Below are 23,929 nucleotides of genomic sequence, written 5' to 3' on the forward strand. Positions count from 1 at the left end.
GCAGTTGCCCAGTTGGCAAGCAAGGAAGTAATTCACAAGTGGCAAGTTTTCACAAGTTATTGGCCCACCAGTCTGCTTCAGGGATTTTGATTGGAGGGGCACATATTGGCCAGTGTAAAGGGCGTGAGGGCCCCGCTCCTTTTCACGAAATGGAGGCATCTTTCACATGCCCCAGATGGTGGACAGGGCCTCTAGTTAATAAGTGATCCAACAGAGGGCCACCTCCAATAGTGCTGGCTGAGTACCACAGTGGGTTGCCTGCTGAAATAATTTCCTCTGTCAGGGGACTGGAAGCCAACACTTTTCAACTGAGGGGAGTGTGTTCTTTATTAAGGCATAACACCATTTTAGGAGAGGGAGAACCTTGAAGTAGGGGACAGACAGGAAGGAAATATGCTCTGTTGCCAGTGAAACATGACCAAGTTCCAACAGTAAAAAATGTACTTCCCTCTTCTCTTTGGAGTAGTTCCGATTGCCGTCAGGAATCAATAAGGCCGCAAGGTATAGGAGCAGAATTAGGCCAATTGGCCCAGCAAGTCTGTTCTGCCATTTGATCATGGCTGATACGTTTCTCAGTCAAGAGTGTGTTGCTGGAAAAGCACAGCAGGTCAGACAGCATCCGAGAAGCAGGAAATTCGACGTTTCGGGCTGGAGCCCTTCATCAGGAATGAGGCTAGGAGCCTCGGGGGTGGAGAGATAAACGGGAGGTGGGTGGAGCTGGGGAGAGGGTAGCTGAGATTGCAATAGGTGGATGGAGGTGGAGATGAAGGTGATAGGTCAGAGAGGAGGGTGGAGCGGATAGGTGGGAGGGAAAATTGACAGGTGGGACAGGTCGTGAGGACGGTGCTGAGCTGGAAGGTTGGAACTAAGGTAAGGTGGGGGGAGGGGAAATAAGGAAACTGGTAAAGTCCACATTGATCCCCTGGGGTTGAAGGGTCCCAAGGCGGAAGATAAGGCGTTCTTCCTCCAGGCGTCAGGTGGTGAGGGATTGGCGATGGAGGAGTCCCTGGACCTGCATGTCGTCAGCAGAGTGGGAGGGGGTGTTGAAGTGTTCAGCCACGGGGCAATGGGGTTTATTGGTGCAGGTGTCCCGGAGATGTTCTCTGAAGCGCTCTGTGAGAAGGCATCCAGCCTCCCCAGCATAGAGAGAAACCGCATCGGGAGCAATGATATGTTTCTCAATCTCATTCTCATGCCTTCTCCCCATAATGTTGGATCCCCTTACTAACCTATCTATTTCTGTCTCAAATATACTCAATGACTTGGCCTCCACAGTGGTTCTGCAGCAGTGAGTTCCACAGATTCAGTATCCTCTGGCTGAAGAAATTCTTCCTCATCTCCATTCTCGTCCCTTCACTGTGTTGTGCCCTCAGGTCCTAGTCTCTCCTACTAGTGATAACATCTTCTCCACATGCACTCCATCCAGGCCTCTCTGTATTCTGCGATGCCTTCCCCCATCCTTCTAAACTCCATCCAGTACTGACTCAGAGTCCTCAACCGCTCCTCATATGACAAGCCCTTTATCCCTGGGATCATTCTTGTAAACCTCATTCAGACCCCATACAAAGCTAGTGCATCCTTCCTTAAGTATGGGGCCCAGAGGATTAGATAGGGTAGACAGTGAAAGCCTTTTTCCTAGAATGATGACATCAGCTTATACGAGGGACATAGCTACAAATTGAGGGGTGATAGATTTAAGACAGATGTCAGAGGCAGGTTCTTTACTCAGAGAGTGGTAAAGGTGTGGAATGCCCTATCTGCCAATGTAGTTAACTCAGCCACATTAGGGAGATTTAAACAATCCTTGGATAAGCACATTGATGATGATGGGATAATTTAGGGGGATGGGCTTAGATTAGTTTACAGGACAGCGCAACATCGAGGGCCGAAGGGCCTGTTCTGCGCTGTATTGTTCTATGTTCTATTAACCTGCTCACAATATTCCAAATGCGATCTGTTCAAAACTTTATACAACCTCTGCAGTACATCCCTATTCTATATTTTAGCCCTGTCAAGGTAATATTGCATTTGACTTCCTAACTGCCAACCGAACCTGCATATTAACCTTAAGAGAATCCTGCACTAGGACTCCTAGTCCCTTTATGCTTCAGATTTCTGATGCTTTTCCCTGTTTAAAAAATAGTATATATCTCTATTCTTCCTACCAAAGTGAATTACCTCACAGTTTCCCACATTGTATTCCATTTGCCACTTCTTTGCCCACACTCCTAGCCTGTTCTGCAGGCTCCCAATTTCCTCAACACTACCTGCCCCTCTACTTACCTTTGTACCACTGCAACCTTCACAACAATGCCCCCTACTCTTTCATCCAATCAGTAATGTATAATATGTGTAGTTGTGGTCCCATCTCTGACCCCTGCAGAACCCCACTAGTCACTGGTTGCCATCCTGAGAAAGACCATTTTTTTCCCTAATCTTTGCCTTCTGCTAATCAGCCAATCCTCTATCCATGCCAGCACCTTGTCCCTAACATCATGAGCTCTTAATTCATTTAGCAACCTCCTGTGTAGCACCTTATCAAAAGCTTTTTGGAAATCCCACTGGCTCTCCTTTGTCCAACTTGCTCACTACCTCTTCAAAAAATTCTAATAGATTTGTCAGCCATGACCCCCCCCCCCTTGATGAAGCCATGCTGTCTCAGCCCTATTTTACCCTGCACTTCCAAGTACCCCGCAATCTCAATAATGGACTCCAAAATCTTACCAACGACTGAGGTCGGACTAACCAGCTTATCATTTCCCATCTTCTATCTCCCTCCCTTTTCAAACCGGGCTGTTACATTAGCCATTTTCCAGTCCTCTGGGACCCTCCCTGACTCCACTGATTCCTGAATGATCACCAACTTGGAGATATTGAGGACTGCAGATGCAGGAAAGTCAGAGTCGATAAAGTGTGCAGCTGGAAAAAGCACAGAAGGTCAAGCCGCACCAGAAGAGAAGGGGAGTCGATGTTTCAGGTCGGAACCATCAAATCCTCTGCTCCTCCAAAGCTGCTTGACCTGCTGTGCTTTTTCCAGCTCCACACTTTATCAACTCTGAAAGGTTACCATCAATGCCTCTGCATTCTCCTCAGCTATCTCCTTCAGAACATTGGGATGTAGTCTATCTGGTCTAGGTAATTTATTCACCTTCAGACTTAGTAATGACCACAACCCTCACCTCTGTCCCATGACTCTCTTGAAGTTCTGGTGTGCTGTCGGTGTCTTCCTCTGTGAAAACAGATGCAAGGTACCTATTCAGTTCCTCCACCATTTCTTTGTTCCCATTACTACTTTTCCAGCCTCATTTTCCAGTGCTCCAATGTCCATTTTTGCCTCCCTCTTACTTTTTATGTATTTATCTAAAAAAACGCTTGCAATTTTCTTTTAAAATAAAGTATGAGCTAATGTACCCTGATATTTCATCTGTTGCCCCCTTATTGCTTTCTTAGTTATCCTCTGCTGGCTTTTAAAGGTTTCCCAATCCTATAGCTTCCCACTAGCCTTCACTATTTTGTATGCTTTTTAGTTTGCTTTTATGCTGTCCCTGACTTCCCTCGTCAGCCATGTTTGCCTTGTCCCTCCTTTAGTGTGTTTCTTCTGCCATAATTTTCTGCTGTGCCTTCCAAACTACCTCAGAAACCCTTTCTATTGCTGCTCCACCATCTTCCCTGCTAGGCTCTCCTTTTCAATTAACTCTGGTCAGCTCCGCCATCATGTCTTTGCAGGTACCTTGACTCAACTGCAATACCGTGACATCAGATTCCAGCTCCTCCCTCTCAAACTGCAGGGTGAATTCTATTACATTATGGTCACTGCCCACTCGGGGTTCTGTGACCTTGAGCTCCCTAATCAAGTCTGCCTCATTACACATCACCAAATCAGCTTTGCGTGTTCCTGCGTGGGCTTTACCACAAGCTGCTCCAAAAAGCTCATTTGCTTTGTTTCATATGCTGCCTGTATTTAAGTACAACACCCTCAGTCCTGCATTGACTGCCCCTCTTCTCATAGTTGCCCCTTCTTCTGCTGTTCCTGAAGTTAGATTCCTGACCTTTTCCGTACACTCTGTCCTATTACTCATTATGGAAACTTTAATAACCTCTGCTGAGCCTTCCTCCCCTTTAACATTTCCCTTAATTCTCCATGCACTGAACCCAGCCCCTTGACTCGCTTGGGGCGAGTCCTTTAGAAAATTCTACCATCCGAGGCATCTTTGTAAACATTCAAAATTCAAAATGTGTTCATTAGCAATTGAACATAATTAAAAAGGAATTAAAATCACAATGATTTAGCATTTTTATTAACTCATTGATGGAAGGAAGGCTGCAGCCAAAGTGATGATTTTTCTGTTTAGCAGGAAGGCTAGTATGCTGGACTTGCACCTAAGATCTGTGTTTCAGTCAAGCAATATCCAACTAGATAAAATCCATTTGTAGGTTCAGTCTTTTTCCCCATTCCACATTGTTAATTCAACATGACCCAAATTGTATCTCTATATCTCTCAACATCCTTTTCTCACTGTCAGTAACACTACTAAAACAAAAGAAAAAAAAATCTCATTTTTGTAACACCTTCTATGTCATTTAACAGCCTGCTTTTGAAGTGTGTTCAGCATTGTAATCTAGGAAATGTGACAGACAAACTGCACAGCGCTCTGATTAGGAAGAGATCAATTGTTTTTGGAATTATTTGAGACCAATATTATCTCAGGCAGCAGGAATCACACCCCTCATGTTCATTGAAATCATGCTATGGGATATTTTTTCTATTCACCTGACAGAGCCTCTGTTTCACATCTTATCTGAAGTATTGTCCCTCTGACAGTGCAGAACTCACACTGCAATACATAAAACAAGATTTTGTGCTTCATTCTCTAGAATAGGACCACAGACCCATGACCTTTGACCTCAGATTCAGGAAGTTACTATGAAGCCAAGGTGGAACCCTAGCTTCACGGTGTGTACATCGGATTGTCAGTTAGCTTTCATTCAATTATTCACTGTTAGCATAAAATAATTTGTATTGCATTCCTTTTCAAATTCTTGTTCCTTCCCTCCGAAAGATATTACCTCGTCCTTTGTTATAGATTTTCCCATCCCGATAAGGGTTCAGAAAGAATTTACCAGGATATTTCCTGGTATGGAAGGTTTGAGTTATAAGGAGAGGCTGGATAGGCTGGGACGTTTTTCACTGGAGCGTAGGAGGTTGAGGGGTGAGCTTATAGACGTTTATAAAATCATGGAGGGTGTAGTTAAGGTGAATAGCTGGTGTTTTTTTAGTACAGGATTCTCTTAAGGTTAACATGCAGGTTCAGTTGGCAGTAGGGGATTTCGAAACTAGGGGGCATATTTTTCAAGATGAGAGGAGAAAGATTTAAAAAGGACATGCAGGCCAACTTTTTTACACAGAGAGTGGCCGTTTGTGAAATGAACTTCTAGAGGAAGTGGTGGATGCGGGTACAGTTACAATGTTTAAAATACATTTGGATATGTACATGAATAAGAAGTGTTTGGAGGGATATTGTTCAAACGCAGGTAGGGACACTAGTTTAGTTTAGGATTTTGGTCAGGAATGACTGGTTGGATCGAAGGGTCTGTTTCCATGCTGTATGACTCTATGACACTGTGATAGGCTGGTTGGAAAGGCTGGATTGGGAATGTGGCTGGGAATGACTGTATTTAATCTTGTTCCCACCCACTAGCCTGTGCAGCTTATTCTCCAGACCATACCTGCACTCCTCCTATGGTCAGTTGACTCAGCTCAGTCTAAGGTTTGGACCTAGGGCCCCTTTGAAGTTTTGTGGTAGATCTTGCACTGGGAAAATGCATGCTTCTCTCTCTCTCTCTCTCTCTCTCACTTTGCAAAGTGCATTTTATGATCTCCCACCTCTGGCAAGTCCACAGTGGGAGTCCCTGCTGTGAAACACATGTGCCCTGTAAAAGGTGAATCATTAGTGAACATTTCCTGCTTGGATCAAGATAAGACACTTTGCAGATTTTGGATGATGAGGGAAGTAGGAAGTAATTTGAGTGGAATTCTGTGCAGGCTCAGAAGTATATTTGGAACAGGTGTGGATTTATCTGGAATCCCTTAATGAAGTTGGAAGAATGTCCTTCATGAATTGAGAAAGTTGTCTTGTGTTGTTTTTCACCCATCCATATTCTGAGGATTGACCGCACAATGAAGGATCTTTCTTCACTGAGTTTTCTTCTCTGCTGTCCCATAGAGGCCAGTCCTCGGTTTGATATTATCTTGTGTCTTCCTCCCACTTGTCACCATCTACTGGAGTTGACAATCACCATTCTCCTTTTCCCAAGCCCCACCAAAAACATCAACTCCATCAAATTCCTGAGGTAAAGATCTGTTACAACAAAGAACTCCTGAGGTGTCACCTGATTTTTGTTTTCCTACTTAATGGTCTGAAGGAGCTCCTGCTGTGAAGCCACTTTGTGGACCAAAGGATTATCTCACAGGGAGAAAAGATCTGTCAGTCAAATATGTGATCAGCTGTGACTCAATGGATAGGACTCTCACCCACGATATTCATATGTCACACCAGAGACACAATCTCAGCTGGTACCGAAAGTCTGCTGCCCAGGCAGCAGTTTTAGAGATGAGGTGGAAAGCTGAGGTTCTGTCTATTCTCTCAGGTGAATCTAACTGTATTGAGAGGAACAGGGTAGCTGAACCCAGTGGCCTGCCCAACATTTATTCCCCAAAATCACCCAAACAGATTAAATGCTGAGCTATCTCATCACTGTTCGTTGGATCTCACTGTGTTAAAATTAACTGCCATGCTTCCCTACATTACAATGGTGTCTACACTCCCAAACCTATTTGACAGCTGAGAGGTTTGGAGCACCTTGAAGACATAAAAGATTCTATACATGTAAGTGCTTGCTAATGGCCTCATAGCATCTCATCCAAGGACATCCCTTAGGACTAAGCTTTGTAGTAAATGTTGGTTTTTATGAACAAAAGGGAACCTCCCAGTTTAGTCTAATTCTAGCCTTACTTCATGCCCATATTGCAGCAGGGCTTATAACATGATGGCTGGTGATCTAGTTGTAACGTCACTGGGCTAGTAATCCGGGGCACAGGGTTATATTGTGTAGGGTATGGGTTCAAATCCACCATTGCAGCTGATGGAGTTTAGTTTCATTCATAAGTCTGGAAATGAAATCCAGTCTCAGTAATAGACCATGATACCAATCATCAGTTGTTGTAAAAACCCATCTGATTCATTAATGTCCTTTAGTGAAGAACATTGGCTACCCTGGCCTGGCCGATGTGTGATTCCAGACCCACCACAATGTAATTGGCTCTTAACTGCTCTCTGAAATTGTCCACAACCCACTCAGTTGAAGGACAAAAACATTCTGGCTGTAAAATAAAATTTCAATACATGGCATTGTTCCATTCACAGCACATTTGTAGGCAGTGCAATGTTGGAAATAAGTGTTGGTCAGACTGGAGCACTGTTCCAAGATATACACACCAAATCAAACCAGTATGTGTTATTCACAAGTTGTACTCATTTTTCCTTCCAGGGTCAGAGATCAATGAAGCCTGCCTTACTTGTACTAATGTGTTCCCAAACTGAACTAGTAAGCCGAAGGTGTATATAAAGGAATGGTGGTAATGTCACTGAATAAGTAAATTGGAAGCTAGGCTTTTGCCCTCAGAACATTGGTTCAAATCCCACCATCACAGATGAAGAAATCAATTATAATGCCTTATCAGTGAGGTGACCATGGAACGATACATTTATGGGTAGATGATGGCTTAGAGTTATTATCGCTGGACCATAAATCTAGAGACCTAAATAATGTTCTGGAAGTCTGGGTTTAAATCCCACTATGGCAAATGGGAAAGTTTGAATCCAATAAAAACCTGGAATTTAAGAGTCTAATGATGACCATGAGACCATTGTCAATTGTCATGAAAGCGCATCTGGTTCATTAATGTCCTTCAGAGAGGGAAGCTGCCATCCTTACCTGGTCTGTCCTCCATATGACTCCAAACCCACAGTAATGTGCTTGACTCTTAACCGCCCTCTGGGCAATTAGGGATGGGCAAGAAATGCTGCCTAGCCAGCGATATCCACAACTCATAATTTTAAAAACCTCAGGCAGATATGTGTCGTGAGTTCCCATTTTCCACTCCAATCTTTGTGGTGGAGCAAGGGGCAAAAGTGAGGCTGGCAAAAGAAGGAAGAAAAAGTTACAGTCAAAGACATGCCTGACTATTCACAAGTATCACCTTCAGAGCCCCTTTAGCAGAGAGGTTAAGGCTGGTCACCTTGCATGTGGCAACCAAGTAGATATGCAAAGGAAGTTATGGTGCTAAAAAACCTTTGCCAGATGAAGAAAACAAAGAATTGTAAACATAAGGCTCAATAACTGATGTAATTTCAACTAAGTAGGACAGTGCAGTGCAGGTGCAATCCCAAGTGGTGTCTCCAGGGGCAGTCTTTATCTTTATTATGACATTACTTCTTGTCAATAACACTTGGCATCTAATCACTTGACCAGGCCTTTCATATCTTTAAGGTCTAATCATGTCATAGGCAAGAAGTATTCAAGATGATAGCAACCAGAAAAAGTCCAATTCACTGTCGAGCTGGTTTATTAGGATGCCCTGAGACCTCCTGAGGCCACTTTTCCCACCTTAATGTCAAACCTGTTTCTCTCTAATTGTGTGACTTTTTCCATTTTTGTCATAGACCTGCCTCTCAAGGGCTGGATCGATATTATCACACAGAAAATGATGATGAGAATCCCTTCATATGTTCCCTCCTGAAGGATAATGGAATGCGCTATTGTCGCAGTGTGCCCCAAAGAAGAGTGAATAACATTGAATGTACCCTCGACGATACAAGTTACTACCTGTTACTGAGTAACAACACGGACAATATCAGCTGTATAAACTGGAATCAGTACTATACCCAGTGCCAACCTGCTGATCACAACCCATTCAAAGGAGCCATCAACTTCGATAACATTGGCTACGCGTGGATAGCAATATTTCAGGTACGTTGAGGTGTTCTTCCTTCAGTAGGTTACAGCTTTTATTTTGAGACAGGCTGGCAGATTCAATTTCTCTCATTCTGACAAAGGCCAACAGCAGCCAACAAGTAATTCACTGAAACTGGTGTCAAAACTGTGGAACACTGTGGAAATGTCAGGATATTAAGCAGCATTCTACAACCAATGAAGTACATTTTAAACAGAAGTCACTGTTGCTGTGCAGGAAGCATCACTGCCAAATTGTACACAGCAAGATCCCACAACTGACAATGAGATAGATGGGCAGTTGATTTGATGTTGACTTGGGAATGAATATTGCCCACCATTTATTTTCTAAATAATGCTCCAGGGTTCTTTAAAAACCAGCTTAGGGGATCAGTTTAATGCCTCAACACAAAGCCAAACCCTTCAACACATCCTCAGTATGGCATTGGAGTGTCAGTCAAAGGTGGTCAACTCTCTGTAAGGCATAGAGCAGGAGATGCTGTTAATAAAGCCACACCTGGAATCCTACTTCCCTTTTTGTTATTTGGAAATCATTTTCCAAATTATATTAAAAACTCAAATTATACCTAATAGTTCTTTTTATTATGGTGATGGATAGAAATAGTAACTATGAAGCTGTCACTTCTAATTGTTCATAGCTAGCAATGGGATAGATGACCAGATGTCTGTGTGGAGTTTGCACATCTCCCCATGTTGGTGTGGGTTTCCTTCGGGTGCTCCGATTTCCTCCCACAGTCCAAAGTTGTGCAGATTAGGTGAATTAGTCAGGAGTAAATGTAGACAATAAGTCTGGGTGGGATAGTCTTCGGAGGGTCGGTGTGGACTTGTTAGGCCGAAGAGCCTATTTCAACTTTGTAGGGATTCTATATAATCAATGTTTTAATGGTGTTTTAATAATCTGTGTTTTAATGGTGTTGGCCTGAAAACGAATATTTCACTTCAAGGGTGGTTGAATATATTGGGCCTGCACTCTTTGCAGTTTGGAAGATTCAGAGATAAACTTACTGAAACATACATGATCCTGCAAGGGCTTGACAGAGTAGATGTGAAAAATTGGTTCTCCTTTTGAGAGAGACTAGGAGCAGAGGGCATAATCTTAGAATAAGGAATCATCCATTTCAGACAGAAAAGAGTAAATATTGTTCTCTCAGAGGGTTGTGAATCTATGGAATTCTTATTGCAGAGGTTGGGTTGTTGAATGTGGTGTTTGAAGAAGTGACGAAAATTATAGATGAGGGTAGGGTGGTCAATGTCAACATGGACTTTAGTAAAGCATTTGTCAAGATCCCTCATTATAGACTGTTCTGTGGCAGTGGCATTCTGCAAGGATCAGTGCTGGGACCTCTGTTGTTTGTAATATATATAAATGAGTTGGTTTAAAATGTAGGTGGTCTGATTAGTAAACTTATAGGTGACATGAAAGTTGGTAGAGTTGTGGATAGTGAGGGAAGTTATCAAAGGATACAGCAGGATACAGATCAACTGGAAAGTGAGGCGGAGTTATGACAGATCAAGTTTAATCTGGACAAGTATGAGGTGATGCATTTTGGGTGGTCAACTCCAAGTGGAAAATATCTAGTAAATGGCAGGATCCTGAGGAAGATTATTAGACAGAGGGGTAACACAAGTGGATATGGTGGTAAAGAATGCATATAGCAATTTCTGCTTTCAGCTGTCAGGGCACTGAGTATAAAAGTTGACAAGAGTGGTGCTGGAAAAGCACAGCAGTTCAGGCAGCATCCGAGGAACAGGAAAATCGACGTTTCGGGCAAAAGCCCTTCATCAGGAATACAGGCAGAGTGCCTGAAGGGTGGAGAGATAAATGAGAGGAGGGTGGGGGTGGGGAAAAAGTAGCATAGAATACAATAGGTGAGTGGGGATGGGGATGAAAGTGATAGGTCTTGGAGGAGGATGGGGGAAGGTAGCAAAGAGTACAGTGGGTGAATGGGGGAGGGGATGAAGGTGATAGGTCAGAATAGAGTGGATAGATGGAAAAGAAGATAAGCAGGTAGGACAAGCCATGGGGACAGTGGGTTTCCAGCATCTGCTGTCATTGTTTTTACCTAAAAGTTGGCAAGTCATGTGGCAGCTGTATAAGACTTTAGTTAAGTCACGTTTGGAGAATTGTGTGCAGTTCTGGTCACCAGGAAGGATATGGCGTCAATGGGGTGGGGGCCAAAAGAGATTTATTAGGATATTGCATGCATTGGAGTGTATTGGCTGTGGGGAGAGGTTGGACAAACTTGGATTGTTTTTGCGAAAGCAAGGTGACCGAATAGAAGTGTATAAAATTATGAGAGGCACGGATAGGTTGGATATTCTGAGTGTGTTTTCCCAGATGGAAATGTCAAATAAGGTGAGGGGGAAATATTTAAAGGAGATGTGTGAGGTAAGTTTTTTTTTTGCAGAGGGTGGTAGGTTCCTGGAACACACTGCCAGGCGAGATGGTAAACACAGTTACAATAACATCATTTAAAAGGCACTTAAACAGACACATGTACAGGAAGTAAATAGAGGAACCGTGCACAGATAGATGGTGTCAGGTTCAGTGCAGACATGGTATGCCAGGGGACCATTTCTCTGCCATATTGTTCTGTGTTCTTAATGCTGAGACAGTCAGATTTTTAATCAGTAGGGGATCAAGGGTTATGGAAAACAAAGGCAACTTGCAATTGACCACCCAAAATGCATCACCTCACACTTGTCCAGATTAAACTCCATCTGCCATTTCTCTGCCCAACTTTTCGACTGATCCATATCCTGAAGTACCCTTTGAAGATTATCAGATTAGATTCAACAGTGAGGTGCTGGAAAAACACAGCAGGTCAGGCAGCATCCGAGGAGCAGGAGAATCGACGTTTCAAGCATAAGCATCAGGAAACCTTGGATGCTGCCTGACCTGCTGTGCTTTTCCAGCACCACACTCTCGACTCTGATCTCCAGCATCTGCAGTCCTCACTTACTCCCAGATTATCAAATTAGCTGTGATCTCATTGAATTAAAGAGCAGACTATATGGGCCAAGATGGCCTACTTATGCTTCTACGTCAGTCATGAGTGGGCAGCAAAAGAACATTTAGGGTAGGAGTAGACTATACAGCCCCTCAGCATGTTCCAACATTCAATATGATGATAGCTGACCTCTAGCCTCAGCACCAGTTTCCCATCTGCTCCCCATATCTCTTAATTCCAGGAGAGCCCAGGAATCGCAAGCTTGAATATGTCTAATGATGGAGCATCCATAACCATTCTGGGATAACAAATTCCAAATATCCACAGCCCCCTGATTGAAGGAGCCTCTCCTCATTTCAGTCCTAAATAGTTGATCCCTTTAATATTGAGATTCCACTTCTGTGATTCGGATACCCCACTGAAGGCAAACAGCCACTCAGTGTGAAGTCTAAAATCTCCTTCAGGTTCTTAAATGGTTGATATCTTACGTCAGCTCATCTCTCACTCTCTGAGGCTCCAGAATGTATGGACTCACTCTACGCACTCTCTCAACTCAGGGACCCACCGAGTGAACCTCCATGCACTGCTTCCAACAAAAGTACTTAAGCATGAAGACTAAAACTAAACACAAGTCTTGTACACCAAAAAACCTTGAAGTAAAGACTATGCCATTTATCTTCTAATTACTCACTGGACCAACATTTTAACTTATTTTCAGTGTACACTATATTCAAGTTTCCTTAATAACCTACTTTTAAAAGAGTCTGCTCTTCCATTCTTCCTACCAAATGAATAAAGCCACATTCCCTACAATACCTTGTCTACCACCTGATATAACCGTTCTATATCTCTTAGCTGCTACACTGTATATTCCCCACAGCTTACAAAACCACATCACTGTATAACATCAGAAAACCAGCACATATTCTGTTTCATCATCTAAGTGATCACAATAGAATTAAAAATACCTGATATTCATCACCTACCATTGAGAACTCCACTAGTTACTGCCGGCAGACTTGAAAATGTCCTGCTTATCCCTGCACTCTGCCTCCTGCCCAGTATTCAATCCTCTCCCCACACTAATATATCATCCTAACTCCATGAGCCCTTATCTTATGCGTTAACATTTTATGTGGCATTTTTAACGTGTCCTTTGGAAATCTAGGTATATTACATCTACTGACTCCCCCATTTCGACTGCAAGTCACCTCCTCAATGAAATTTCATAAGTTTATGGAGCACAATTTCTTTTTCGTAAAACTTCTTTGATCATACATGAATTTCTAAATGCATTAAGACTTCCTTAAAATAGATTCCAGAATACCCAGCATTTTTCAGACTAACTGGCTTTCTTGAATAGCAGTATTGCATTGGTTAATTTCCAATCTACTAGAACCATTTCAGTAGAGTGATAGAGTCATAGGGATGTACAGCATGGAAACAGACCCTTTGGTCCAACCCGTCCATGCCGACCAGATATCCTAAATAAATCTAGTCCTATTTACCAGCATTTGGCCCATATCCCTCTAAACCTTTCCTTTTCGTATACCCTTCCAGATGTCTTTTAAATGTTGTAATAGTTCCAGCCTCCACCACTTCCTCTGGCAGCTCATTCCATACACGCACCACTCTCTGCATGAAAAAGTTGCCCCTTAAGTCCCTTTTAAATCTTTCCCCTCTCATCTTAAACCTATGCCCTCTAGTTTTGGACACCCCCATCCTGGGGAAAAGACCTTGACTATTTACCCTATGCTCTATAAGGTCACCCCTCAGCCTCTGACCCTCCTTGGAAAATAGCCCCAGCCTCTCCCTCCAACCTAGGCAACATCCTCATAAATCTTTTCTGAACTCTTTCAAGTTTCACAATATCCCTCCTTTAGTAAGGAGACCAGAATTGCATGAAGTGTTCCAAAAGTGGCCTAACCAATGTCCTGTATAGCCGCAACATGACCTCCCAACTCCTGTACTCAGTGCTGTGATCAATAAAGGCAAGCATAACAAATGCTATCCTATGTGCATGTCACTTCACTTTCAAGGAGCTATGAACCTGCACTCCAAGGTCACTTTGTTCAGCAACACTCCCCAGGACCCTACCATTAAGTGTGTAAATCCTGCCTTGATTTGCCTTTCCAAAATGCAGCACCTCACATTTATCTAAACTAAACTCCATCTGCTAATCCTTAGCCCATTGGCCCGTCTGATCAAGATCCCATTGTACTCTGATGTAACCTTCTTTGCTGTCTACTCCACCTCCAATTTTGGTCTCATCTGCAAATTTACAAACCACACCTCCTACATTCACATACAAATCATTTGTACAAGTGAGGAAAAGCAGTGGACCCAGCACCAATCCTTATGGCACACCACAGGTGACAGGCCTCCAGTCTGAAAAACAGCCCTCCACCACCACCCTCTGTCTTCTACCTTCAAGCCAGTTCTGTATCCAAATGGCTAGTTCACCCTCTGTTCTGTGTGATCTAGTTAACCAGTCTACCGTGAGGAATCTTGTCAAACAACTTACTGAAGTCCATATGGATCATGTCCACCACTCTGCCCTCATCAACCCTCTTTGTTACTTCTTCAAAAAAACTCAATAAACTTCATGAGATGCGATTTCCCACATACAAAGCCATGTTGACTAGCCCTAATCAGTCCTTGCCTTTCCAAATACATAGAAATTCTGTCCCTCAGGATTCCCTCCAACAACTTTCCCCCATTGATGTCAGGCTCACTGGTCTATAGTTCTCTGGCTTGTCCTTACCACCTTCTTTAAATTGTGATACCACGTTAGCCAACCTTCAGTCTTCCGGCACCTCACCTGTGGATGTCAATGATACAAATATCTCAGCAAAGGGCCCAGCAATCACTTTCCTAGCTTCCCACAGAGTTCTAGGGTACACTTGATCCGGTCCTGGATTTATCCACCTTTATGTGTTTTAACACATCCAGCAATGCCTCCTCTGTAATATGGACATTTTTCAAGATGTTGTTATTTGCTTCCCCACATCCATTATCTTCCACATCCTTCTCCACAGTAAACATGATGCAAAATACTCATTTAGTATCTCCCTCATCTCCTAGTTCCATGTCTAAGTGGCCTTGCTGATCTTTAAGGGGCTGTATTCTCTCCCTAGTTACTCTTTTGTCCTTATTGTATTTGTAGAATCCCTTTGAATTCTCCTAAACCCTATTTGCCAAAGCTATCTCATTTCCCCTTTTTGCCCTCCTGACTTCCCTCTTAAGTTTACTCCAATTGTTTTTATGCCATTCTGGGGATTCACTCAATCTGTCCTGCCTATAGCTGACATATGCTTCCTTCTTATTCTTGACCAAAACCTGAATTTCTCTAGTCATCCAGCATTCCCTACACCTACCAGCCTTACCCTTCAACCTAATACAAACATACTGTCTCTGGATTCTTGTTATCTAATTTCTGAAGGCTTCCTATTTTCGAGCCATCTCTTTACCTGCGAACATCTGCCCCCAGTCAGCTTTTGAAAGTTCTTGCCTAATACCATCAAAATTAGCCTTTCTCCAATTTAAAACTTCAACTTTTAGATCTGGTCTATCCTTTTTCATCACTATTTTAAAACTAATATAATTATGGTTGCTGGCCTCAAAGTGCTCCCCCACTGACACCTAAGTCACCTGCCCTGCCTTATTTCCCAAGAGTAGGTCAGGTTTTGCATCTTCTCTAGTAGGTACATCCATATATTGAATCAGAAATTTTCTTGTACACACTTAACAGAATTCCTCTCCATCCAAGCCCTTAACACTATAGTAGTTCCAGTCTTTGTTTGGAAAGTTAAAATCCCCTAACGTAACCACCTTATTACAGATAACTGAGATCTCCTTACAAATTTATTTCTCAATTTCCCGCTGACTACTTGGGGGGAATATAGTACAAATCTAATAAGGTGATCATTTCTTTCTTATTTCTTAATTCCACCAAATAGCTTCCCTGGACTATTCCCACAAATATCCGCCCTAAATAGAGCTGTAACATTAACCCTAATCAAAAACGCCACTCCCTCTCTTCTCTTGTCCTTTCAATCCTTCCAGTATTTTAGAAACTTTGGAAAATCGAAGCCACTACATCCAAAATCTCTTCAGCTCTTTTATCTGACCCTAGGCGATAGCCATTAAGTCCTGGAGTTTGACAATCTCTAGACTGTTGGGTTTCTCTGATACTTTTTCTTGGCTGATGTTAATTACATCAAATTCCTCACTCTTTTTGGCTCCTTAGTTACCGATAATTTGGTGAGATTGGACAATAGTCTTGAATTATTGAGGACATTAATCTTTAGTGCACGGTGTCAGCAGGCAGTAATCTTCAGTGCATGGTATCTATATATAACAGACTCGGCTACAGTGAAGAGAATCAGTGAACCTTTTTTTTTCAGAGAGTAGTTTTGGAGCAAGATAATCAAGATTTTGCTCTTTGAAATGAAGGGCAGCATCATTTATTAATACAAGCATTAGTATTAACTGCAAATTCTCAAGAGATGAGTGGGAACTATTTTGCCTCGAGAAATGGAAATGGCTTGAAGTGAATGCTGACGACTTGTTTAGTTGCACTTGACTCTGAGTCACTCTTTGATTCTGAATTGAGTACAGTACTTTCTCAGTAATGACCATGTACTGCAATAGTTCTCAAAATTACACAGGCCCTTTTCCCTGCTGTCAGGTTGTTCTCAGTCTGTACCAAGAGTGCTGATCGATTTCCAACCTGCAAGTGAAATCCACTGAGATATTTTTAAGTCATTCTTATTTCTTTAGATTCTTGTGTGACAATTTAAAGTTCATAGAATTCCTACAGTGCAGAAAGAGCCCACCGAGACTGCACTGACCCTCGAAGGAGCATCCCACCCACACCCAGCCCCCAACCTCACATTGGCCATGGCTAATTCACCTAACCTGCATCTCTCTGGACACTACAGGGCAATTTTTTTTTAGCACAGCCAATCCACTTAACCTGCACATCTTTGGACTGTGGGAAGATCACCCAGTGGAAATCTGCATAGACACAGGGAGAATATGGAAAATCCACACAGTTACCCAAGGCTGCAATTGAACCCAGGTCCTTGCTGCTTTGAGGCAGCAGTGCTAACCACTGTGCCCCATGAAGCCCTAACATAACATTCACGGACAGTCTGATCAGAACCTGGGACATTGGCACCAGTACTGGGGAAGAAGGGACCTGTTCCGATCAGGTGATCTTCATCTGAACCATGCTGGGGCCAAAGTCCCAGTGAATTGCATAACTAGGGCTGTAGACAGGACTTTAAATTAAAGAGAAAGGGGAGGATTCAGTTATGGGGGAAATCAGAAAACCTGAATTAAAGGAAGAAGTAAGAATGCAGAACTCAGGAGAGGTTATTAAAATCTCCAGCACAGACACAAATAGGACAGAGTGTGTGAAAAGGATTAGCCATCAAACTTCAAGCAGACTGGGCAAATGAATAACAATGAGAAGAGGGCCGGTTAATACAGGACTGAAGGAGTTCTCTGAATGCATGCACTATAAGGAATAAAGGTAAAGGAGCTTATGGTGCCGATTGAAATGGGCAGGTATGATGTGGTGGGCATCACGGAGACATGGCTACAAGGGGATCAGGATCGGGAGCTGAATATTCAAGACATACATCCTATCAAAAAGACAGCCGGGGGTGTGGTTGCTTTATTAGTAAGAAATTAAATTCAATCAATACTAAAAAACAAAGTAGGGTCAGATGGTGTAGAATCTGTGTGGGTAGAATTGAGGAACCGAAAAGGTACAAAAACCATAGTTGGAGTTATGTACAGGCCTACAAACAGTAGTCAGGAGCTGGGGCGCAAGCCACACCAGGAGATAGAAAAGATGTGTAGGAAAGGCAAAGTTACAGTGATCATAGGAGATTTCAATATGCAGGTGGACTGGGAAAATCAGGTTGGTAGTGGTTCAAAAGAAAAGGAATTTGTGGAATGTCTATGAGATGGCTTTTTGGAGCAGCGTGTGGTGGAGCCCACTAGGGAACCGGCAATACTGGATTTAGTGTTGTGTAATGAGACAGATTTGATAAGGGAGTTTAAGGTGAAGGAACTGTTAGGAGGCGGTGATCATAATATGATTGAACTTACTCTCCAATTTGAGAAGGAGAAGATAGAATCAGAGATAATTGTGTTACAACTGGATAAAGGCAACTAAGAGGCATGAGGGAGGAGCTGGGTAGAATTGACTGGGAGAGGAACCTAGCAGGAAAGACAGTGGAACAGCAATGGCAGGAGTTTCTGGGAGTAATTCAGGAGACACAGCAGAGATTCATCCAGAGGAAAAAGCAGCACAGTATAGGGAGGATGAGGCAATCATGGCTGACTTAGGGATAGCATGAAAGCAAAAGAGAAAACATATAATGTGGTAAAACACAGTAGGAAACCAGAGAATTGGGAAGCTTACAAAGACTAACAGAGGGCAACAAGAAGAGAAATAAGGAGGGAGAAGATTAAATAGCCAACCAGTAATATAAAGAAAGACTATAAGAGTGTCTTTAGATATATAAAGGGCAAAAGAGAGGCAAAAGTGGAAAATGATACTGGAGAGATAATAGTGGGTAACAAGAAAACGACTGAGGAACTGAATAATTTCTTTGCGTCAGTCTTCACAGTGGAAGACATGAGTAATATCCCAAAAATTCAAGAGAGTGAAAGGGCAGAGCTGTGTATGGTGGCCATCACCAAGGTGAAGGTGCTAGAAAAACTGAATGGCCTAAAGGTGGATAGACCAGATGGACTACACCCCAGAGTTCAAAGGGAGAGAGCTGAAGAGAAAGTGGAGACGTTAGTGGTGATCTTTTCAGAATCGCTAGAATCAGAGAGGGCCCCAGAGGACTGGAAAAGCACTAGCCTAACACCCCTGTTTAAAATGGAGTAAGGCAAAAGACAGAAAATCATAGACCGATTAGCCTAACCTTGGTCATGGTAAGACCCTGGAATCCATTGTGAAGGATGAGATTTCTGAATACTTGGACGTGTATGGTAAAATAGGGCAAAGTCAGCGTGGTTTCATCAAGGGAACATCATGCCTGACAAATCTGGTAGAATTCTTTGAGGAGGTAATGAGCAGGTTAGACCAAGGAGAACCAATGGATGTTATCTACCCGGACTTCAAGAAGGCCTTTGACAAGGTGCCACACAGGAGGCTACTGAGTAAGATAAGGGCCCATGGTGTCAAAGGCAAGGTGCTAGCATGGATGGAAGCTTGGCTGTCTGGCAGAAAGCAGAGAGTGAGGATGGCAGCCAGTGACAAGTGATGTTCCGCAAGGGTCCGTGTTAGGCCCACAACTTTTCACTTTATACATTAATGATCTAAATGAAGAAACTGAGGGCATTCTGGCTACGTTTGCAGACTATACAAAGATGGGTGAAGGGACAGGTAGCAATGAGGAGGCGGGGAGGCTGCAGAAGGATTTTGACAGGTTAGGAGTGTGGGCAAAGAAGTGGCAGATGGAGTACAATGTGGGAAAGTGTGACGTAATGCACTTTCATCGGAAAAATAGAGGCATGGGCTATTTTCTGAATTGTGAGAAATTCAGAAGTCTGAAGTTCAAAGAGATTTGGGAATTCTAGTCCAGGATTCTCTCAAGATAAACTTGCAGGTTGAGTCAGTAGTTAGGAAGGCAAATGCAGTGATGGCATTTATTTTGAGAGGGCATAGTATAAAAGCAGGGATACATTTCTGAGGTTTTCTCAGACTCTGGTCAGACCACATTCAGAGTACTGTGTTCAGTTTTGGGCCCCATATCTCAGGAAGGATGTACTGGCCCTGCAGCATGATCTGAGAAGGCTCATGAGAATGGTCCCAGGAATGAAAATATGAGGAACATTTGAGGATTCCGGATCTATACTTGATCAAGGTTAGAAGGAGGAGAGGGGAATATAATTGAAACATACAGAATACTGGATGGCCTGAACAGAGTGGATATTGGGAAGATGTTTCCATTGGTAGGAGAGACTAGGACCCAAAGGCACAGACTTAAAGTAAAAGAAAGACATTTTTAGAATGGAGATAAGGAGAAACCTCTTCAGTCAGAGAGTGGTGAATCTTAAGAAATTCATTGCCAGAGAAGACTGTGGAGGCCAGGTCATTGAGTATATTTAAGACTGAGATAGATATGTTCTTGAATATCAAGGGGTTCAAAGGTTATGGGGAGAAAGCGGGAGAATGGGATTGAGAAACTTATCAGCCATGATTGAGTGGCGGAGCAGACTCGATGGGCTGAATGGCCTAATTTCTGCTTCTACGTCTTAAGGTCTTATAGTTCAGGAACAAAAGTCTTCTTCTGAGGCAGCCCTTTAGGAGCAAAGACAACTTGCTAGCACTGTGATATTGGGAGTCCTGAGACTACTAGACAGTCCAATGCTGGCTTCACATATCCTGCCACAGAAAGGGTGGGTAATATTTGAAAAGGAAGTTATATTTTTTCTTGTTTCCATGTGGACCTATCAGAGACACTCAAATGACTGGCACCTTCAGGGTCACTTCTTCTCCAATTCAGGCAGCTCTGGCCAAGATGTACCAGAGTGAGTGATGGCTGTCAGCTTCAAGTTAGGAATGGATGTGACTCAGAGAGCAGAATTCCTGTATCGGAGCCCAGCAGTCTCATTGAGGACAATTAAATAAAAGGAACAGTTTACCTTATGACAACTTGACCTGCTGTCATAGGATTCAACTGTGACAAGAAAATAAATTCTTTGTACTGTACATTTTGGTGCTGGTTGCCATGGAGAATGTGTTGCATTTGATGCTGTCTCAGTACACAGTGATCCTGGGTCTGCTGTCTAACATGTGAGAGGTTGCTTTATGTCATTCAGGGAAAATATTTCTGGCCCTGCAGTGTTATTGCTGCTCATCAAACCCGAATGGTGGTGCTGGAAAAGCAGCAATAAAAAAACAAGCAATTAATTTCTAGATAGGTAGAACTGAAAAGCAGCACAGTTTTATTCAACCCGTATGGAAATTTGGTTAGACCACACACGTATATTGCTACTTTCTTTTTTATTCACTCTTGGGATGCTGGCTAGCCAGCATTTATTGGCCAATACCTAGTTTCCCTTGAGAAGGTGGTGGTGAGCTGCCTTCTCGAACTGCTGCAGTCCATGTGCTGTAGGTAGACCTGCGATGCCATTAGAGAGGGACTTCCAGGATTTTGACCCATTGATACTGAAGGAACAATGATATATTTCCAAGGCTGGATGGTGAGTGGCTTGGAGGGGAACTTGCAGAGGGTGGTATTCCCATGTTTCTGGTGCCTTTTTTCTTCGAGGTGGAAGTGGCCATAAGTTTGGAACATGCTGTCCAAAGATCTTTGGTGAATTTCTACAGTGTATTTTGTGAGGAATAAATATTATTACTGCAACAGAGTATTAGTGGTGGAGGGAGTGGATACTTGTGGATGTGGTGCCAATGATGCGGGATGCTTTGACCTGGATGATGTCAAGCTTCTGGCGTGCTGTTGGAACTGCACCCATCCAGGCAGGTAGGGAGTATTCTGTCACACTCCTGACTTACGCTTTGTAGATGGTGGACAGGCTTTGGAGAGTCAGGCAGTGAGTTATTTGCTGCAGTATTCCTGTGAACTTTTCTGGTCCCTGTATTATGACCCAGATGCACTGGGGAAAGTAGACAAGGATCATACAGGAGCTGAAAAAGACTTCCTCATCAGGAAAGGCTGAACAGACTAGGCATGATCTATCAATTATAGAGTAAACAGGAGGTCATCAAATGGTCCAATCGGCTAGACATGAGAAAATATTTCTACATGCTGGAGAGTCCCAAGCTAGATATATATTATATACAAGGCAAGTTCCTAAATATAAGCCACTCACTAATAAATGCAAATGAGAACCCAGGAGAAATTTGATTACTGAATAATTGGTGGGAATATGGAACTTGAATGAGGAGCAGCTGAGGTAACGAGCATGGATGTGTTTGAGAGAAAGCTGGATAAACACGAGGTCGAAAGGAGTAGAAAGATATTCTGTCAGGTTCAGATAAAGGGAGGTGGGTGTAGGTTTGCTTGTAGCGTAAATGCAGGTATCCACCACTTGCTCTGGCCAGAAGCAATGATCAGCTTCAATGTGCTATATTCTCAAGGTAACTCAGTAACCGTCAACATCACCTCAGTAACCTTCAACTGAGATGAACAAAAAGTTCCAAATTCCTCTGCGTAGCCCTTAGCAAAAGCTGCCTGGAACACTTGAGGATCAAAAGTTATTGCCTGCAAACAAATTATCTTGAAGAGGATTAATTGATAAACAGCTTATCTTTTATATTTTACATAGTAATAACTGAATGAAGATTAAGTGCATAAAACAGGAGGTTAGGATCTTGCTTTTACCGCAGGGCATGGTGTTCAAGGCAGAACAAGGCAGTAAGCCAGTAAAAAAAAAACTTGCAAGGACATTATTACATATCCTGGGAGGGGGAAGCTCACGCCAAGCTTTCTGATATAATGCCTTTTCAGTTTTGGATATGATGCTTGACATGTTTCGGAACTAATCCTTGGGGTTTATTTTTTTTCTCCTTCTTTCAAATGGATTAATTGAAAAACATGCAAAACTGAAACAAACTCTCAAACTGGCGTGCTTGAATTGGAAGTTAATCCATGCATGTGAGAGTGTTCATGCACAGCTCACTGAGCATCGCAGTAGGTAGTTATCGCTACACTTGTTTGACCTTTGTCAACCAGAGACTTTTAATGGGTGGAGAGGCAGAGATGAGGAAACCAAGCACTGTCCACCCAGTCAGTCATCTCCCACAATGTTCAGACACATCCTCCACACTATGGGAGGCAGAGGATTAAATGGAAGTTACTGGAACATACTGTTTAGCTGCTGTGATATGGGAAATATTTATAGCCTGTCCTCTGTCACACCTGTGAATCAATGTTCTCTTAGTGGGCTCATCATATGACTTGCCCCCAACACTTCAGCCACTGGCTTACCTACACCAATCAGAAAGCAAAATAATTACCAAATTAGATGATGGATATCTATCAACTAGTGGCTTTCCCCACCCTGACAGTTTCAATAGTTTTGTAAATGGTAAAGAGAAATATTCTGAGAAACTGATGCTCTCCCCTCCATAACAAAGCATTTCCCTGTGATGTTTCTCCATGGTTGGACACAGCATTGTCTTAGAGATTGATTCCTGGAGACTCCAGGCCAATCCTGAGGAGTTGGCAGCCCCACTCTTTGCTGCAGACCTTCCCAATCCCAATGTTTACTGGAAGCTCTGTGCAGTCTGAGCAGTTGGGAGGGCTTTGTGACCCCTGTAGTTTACTGCACCACCATACACACTGGGCTGCATTGCAAAGATAGGAGGTCAGTGCGTCACCAGTTTAGACTCCACCCAACACTCTCAGCAATCCCTCAATTCACTATCACCCGCAATTACTTTCACACCCTTTTCTCCTGCAGCTTCCTATTCTAAAAAAAAGTGCCACTTCTATACCTTGGTGTTAACCAACTCCCGTTCACTGGGAAAACGGATCTGAGTTTGGCATCAATACGTGAGCAGCAATGCCACAATCTTATCTGCAGGTCCAACAATACTGCTCTTGTGTGGAGCTTTCCCTGTTTTATATTCATCCATGGGATATGGGCATCAATTATTGCCTGTCCCATTTGCCCTTAGTGAGCTGCCTTCTTGAACCGCTGCAGCCCGCGTGCTATGGAGTTCCAGGATTTTGACCCAGCAACAGTGAAGGAACGGCGATATATTTCCAGGTCCATTATGTACAAAGCTCTCCCTTTGACCTTCCGCCCATTAACCAGTGCCAGGGCACACCAGCGGGCACCTCATCATTTGGCCACAGCCTAAGAAAACCCTTTCTGAAAATAAATTGCATCCATAAATAGTTCTCTTATTTATAACCTTCCTTCTGTTAACACTGAGATACAGA

At 43.0% G+C, this 23,929-nt stretch overlaps 1 protein-coding gene across 8 annotated transcripts in view; it reads left to right on the forward strand.

Moving 5' to 3' along the window:
• Positions 1-23,929, forward strand: part of cacna1g (calcium voltage-gated channel subunit alpha1 G) — a 611,364-nt gene that overhangs the window by 354,518 nt on the left and 232,917 nt on the right. For all 8 annotated transcript variants that reach the window (XM_088000446.1, XM_088000447.1, XM_043714394.2 and 5 more), the window contains exon 6: positions 8,724-9,030. In XM_088000446.1, coding sequence (XP_087856572.1) covers positions 8,724-9,030 — 307 coding nt within the window. The remainder of the gene's footprint in view (positions 1-8,723; positions 9,031-23,929) is intronic.

This window comes from Chiloscyllium plagiosum, unplaced genomic scaffold (genome assembly GCF_037043375.1).
Source record: "Chiloscyllium plagiosum isolate Xiang-an unplaced genomic scaffold, Cpla_swu_hap1 HiC_scaffold_25, whole genome shotgun sequence".
Lineage (NCBI taxonomy): Eukaryota > Metazoa > Chordata > Chondrichthyes > Orectolobiformes > Hemiscylliidae > Chiloscyllium > Chiloscyllium plagiosum.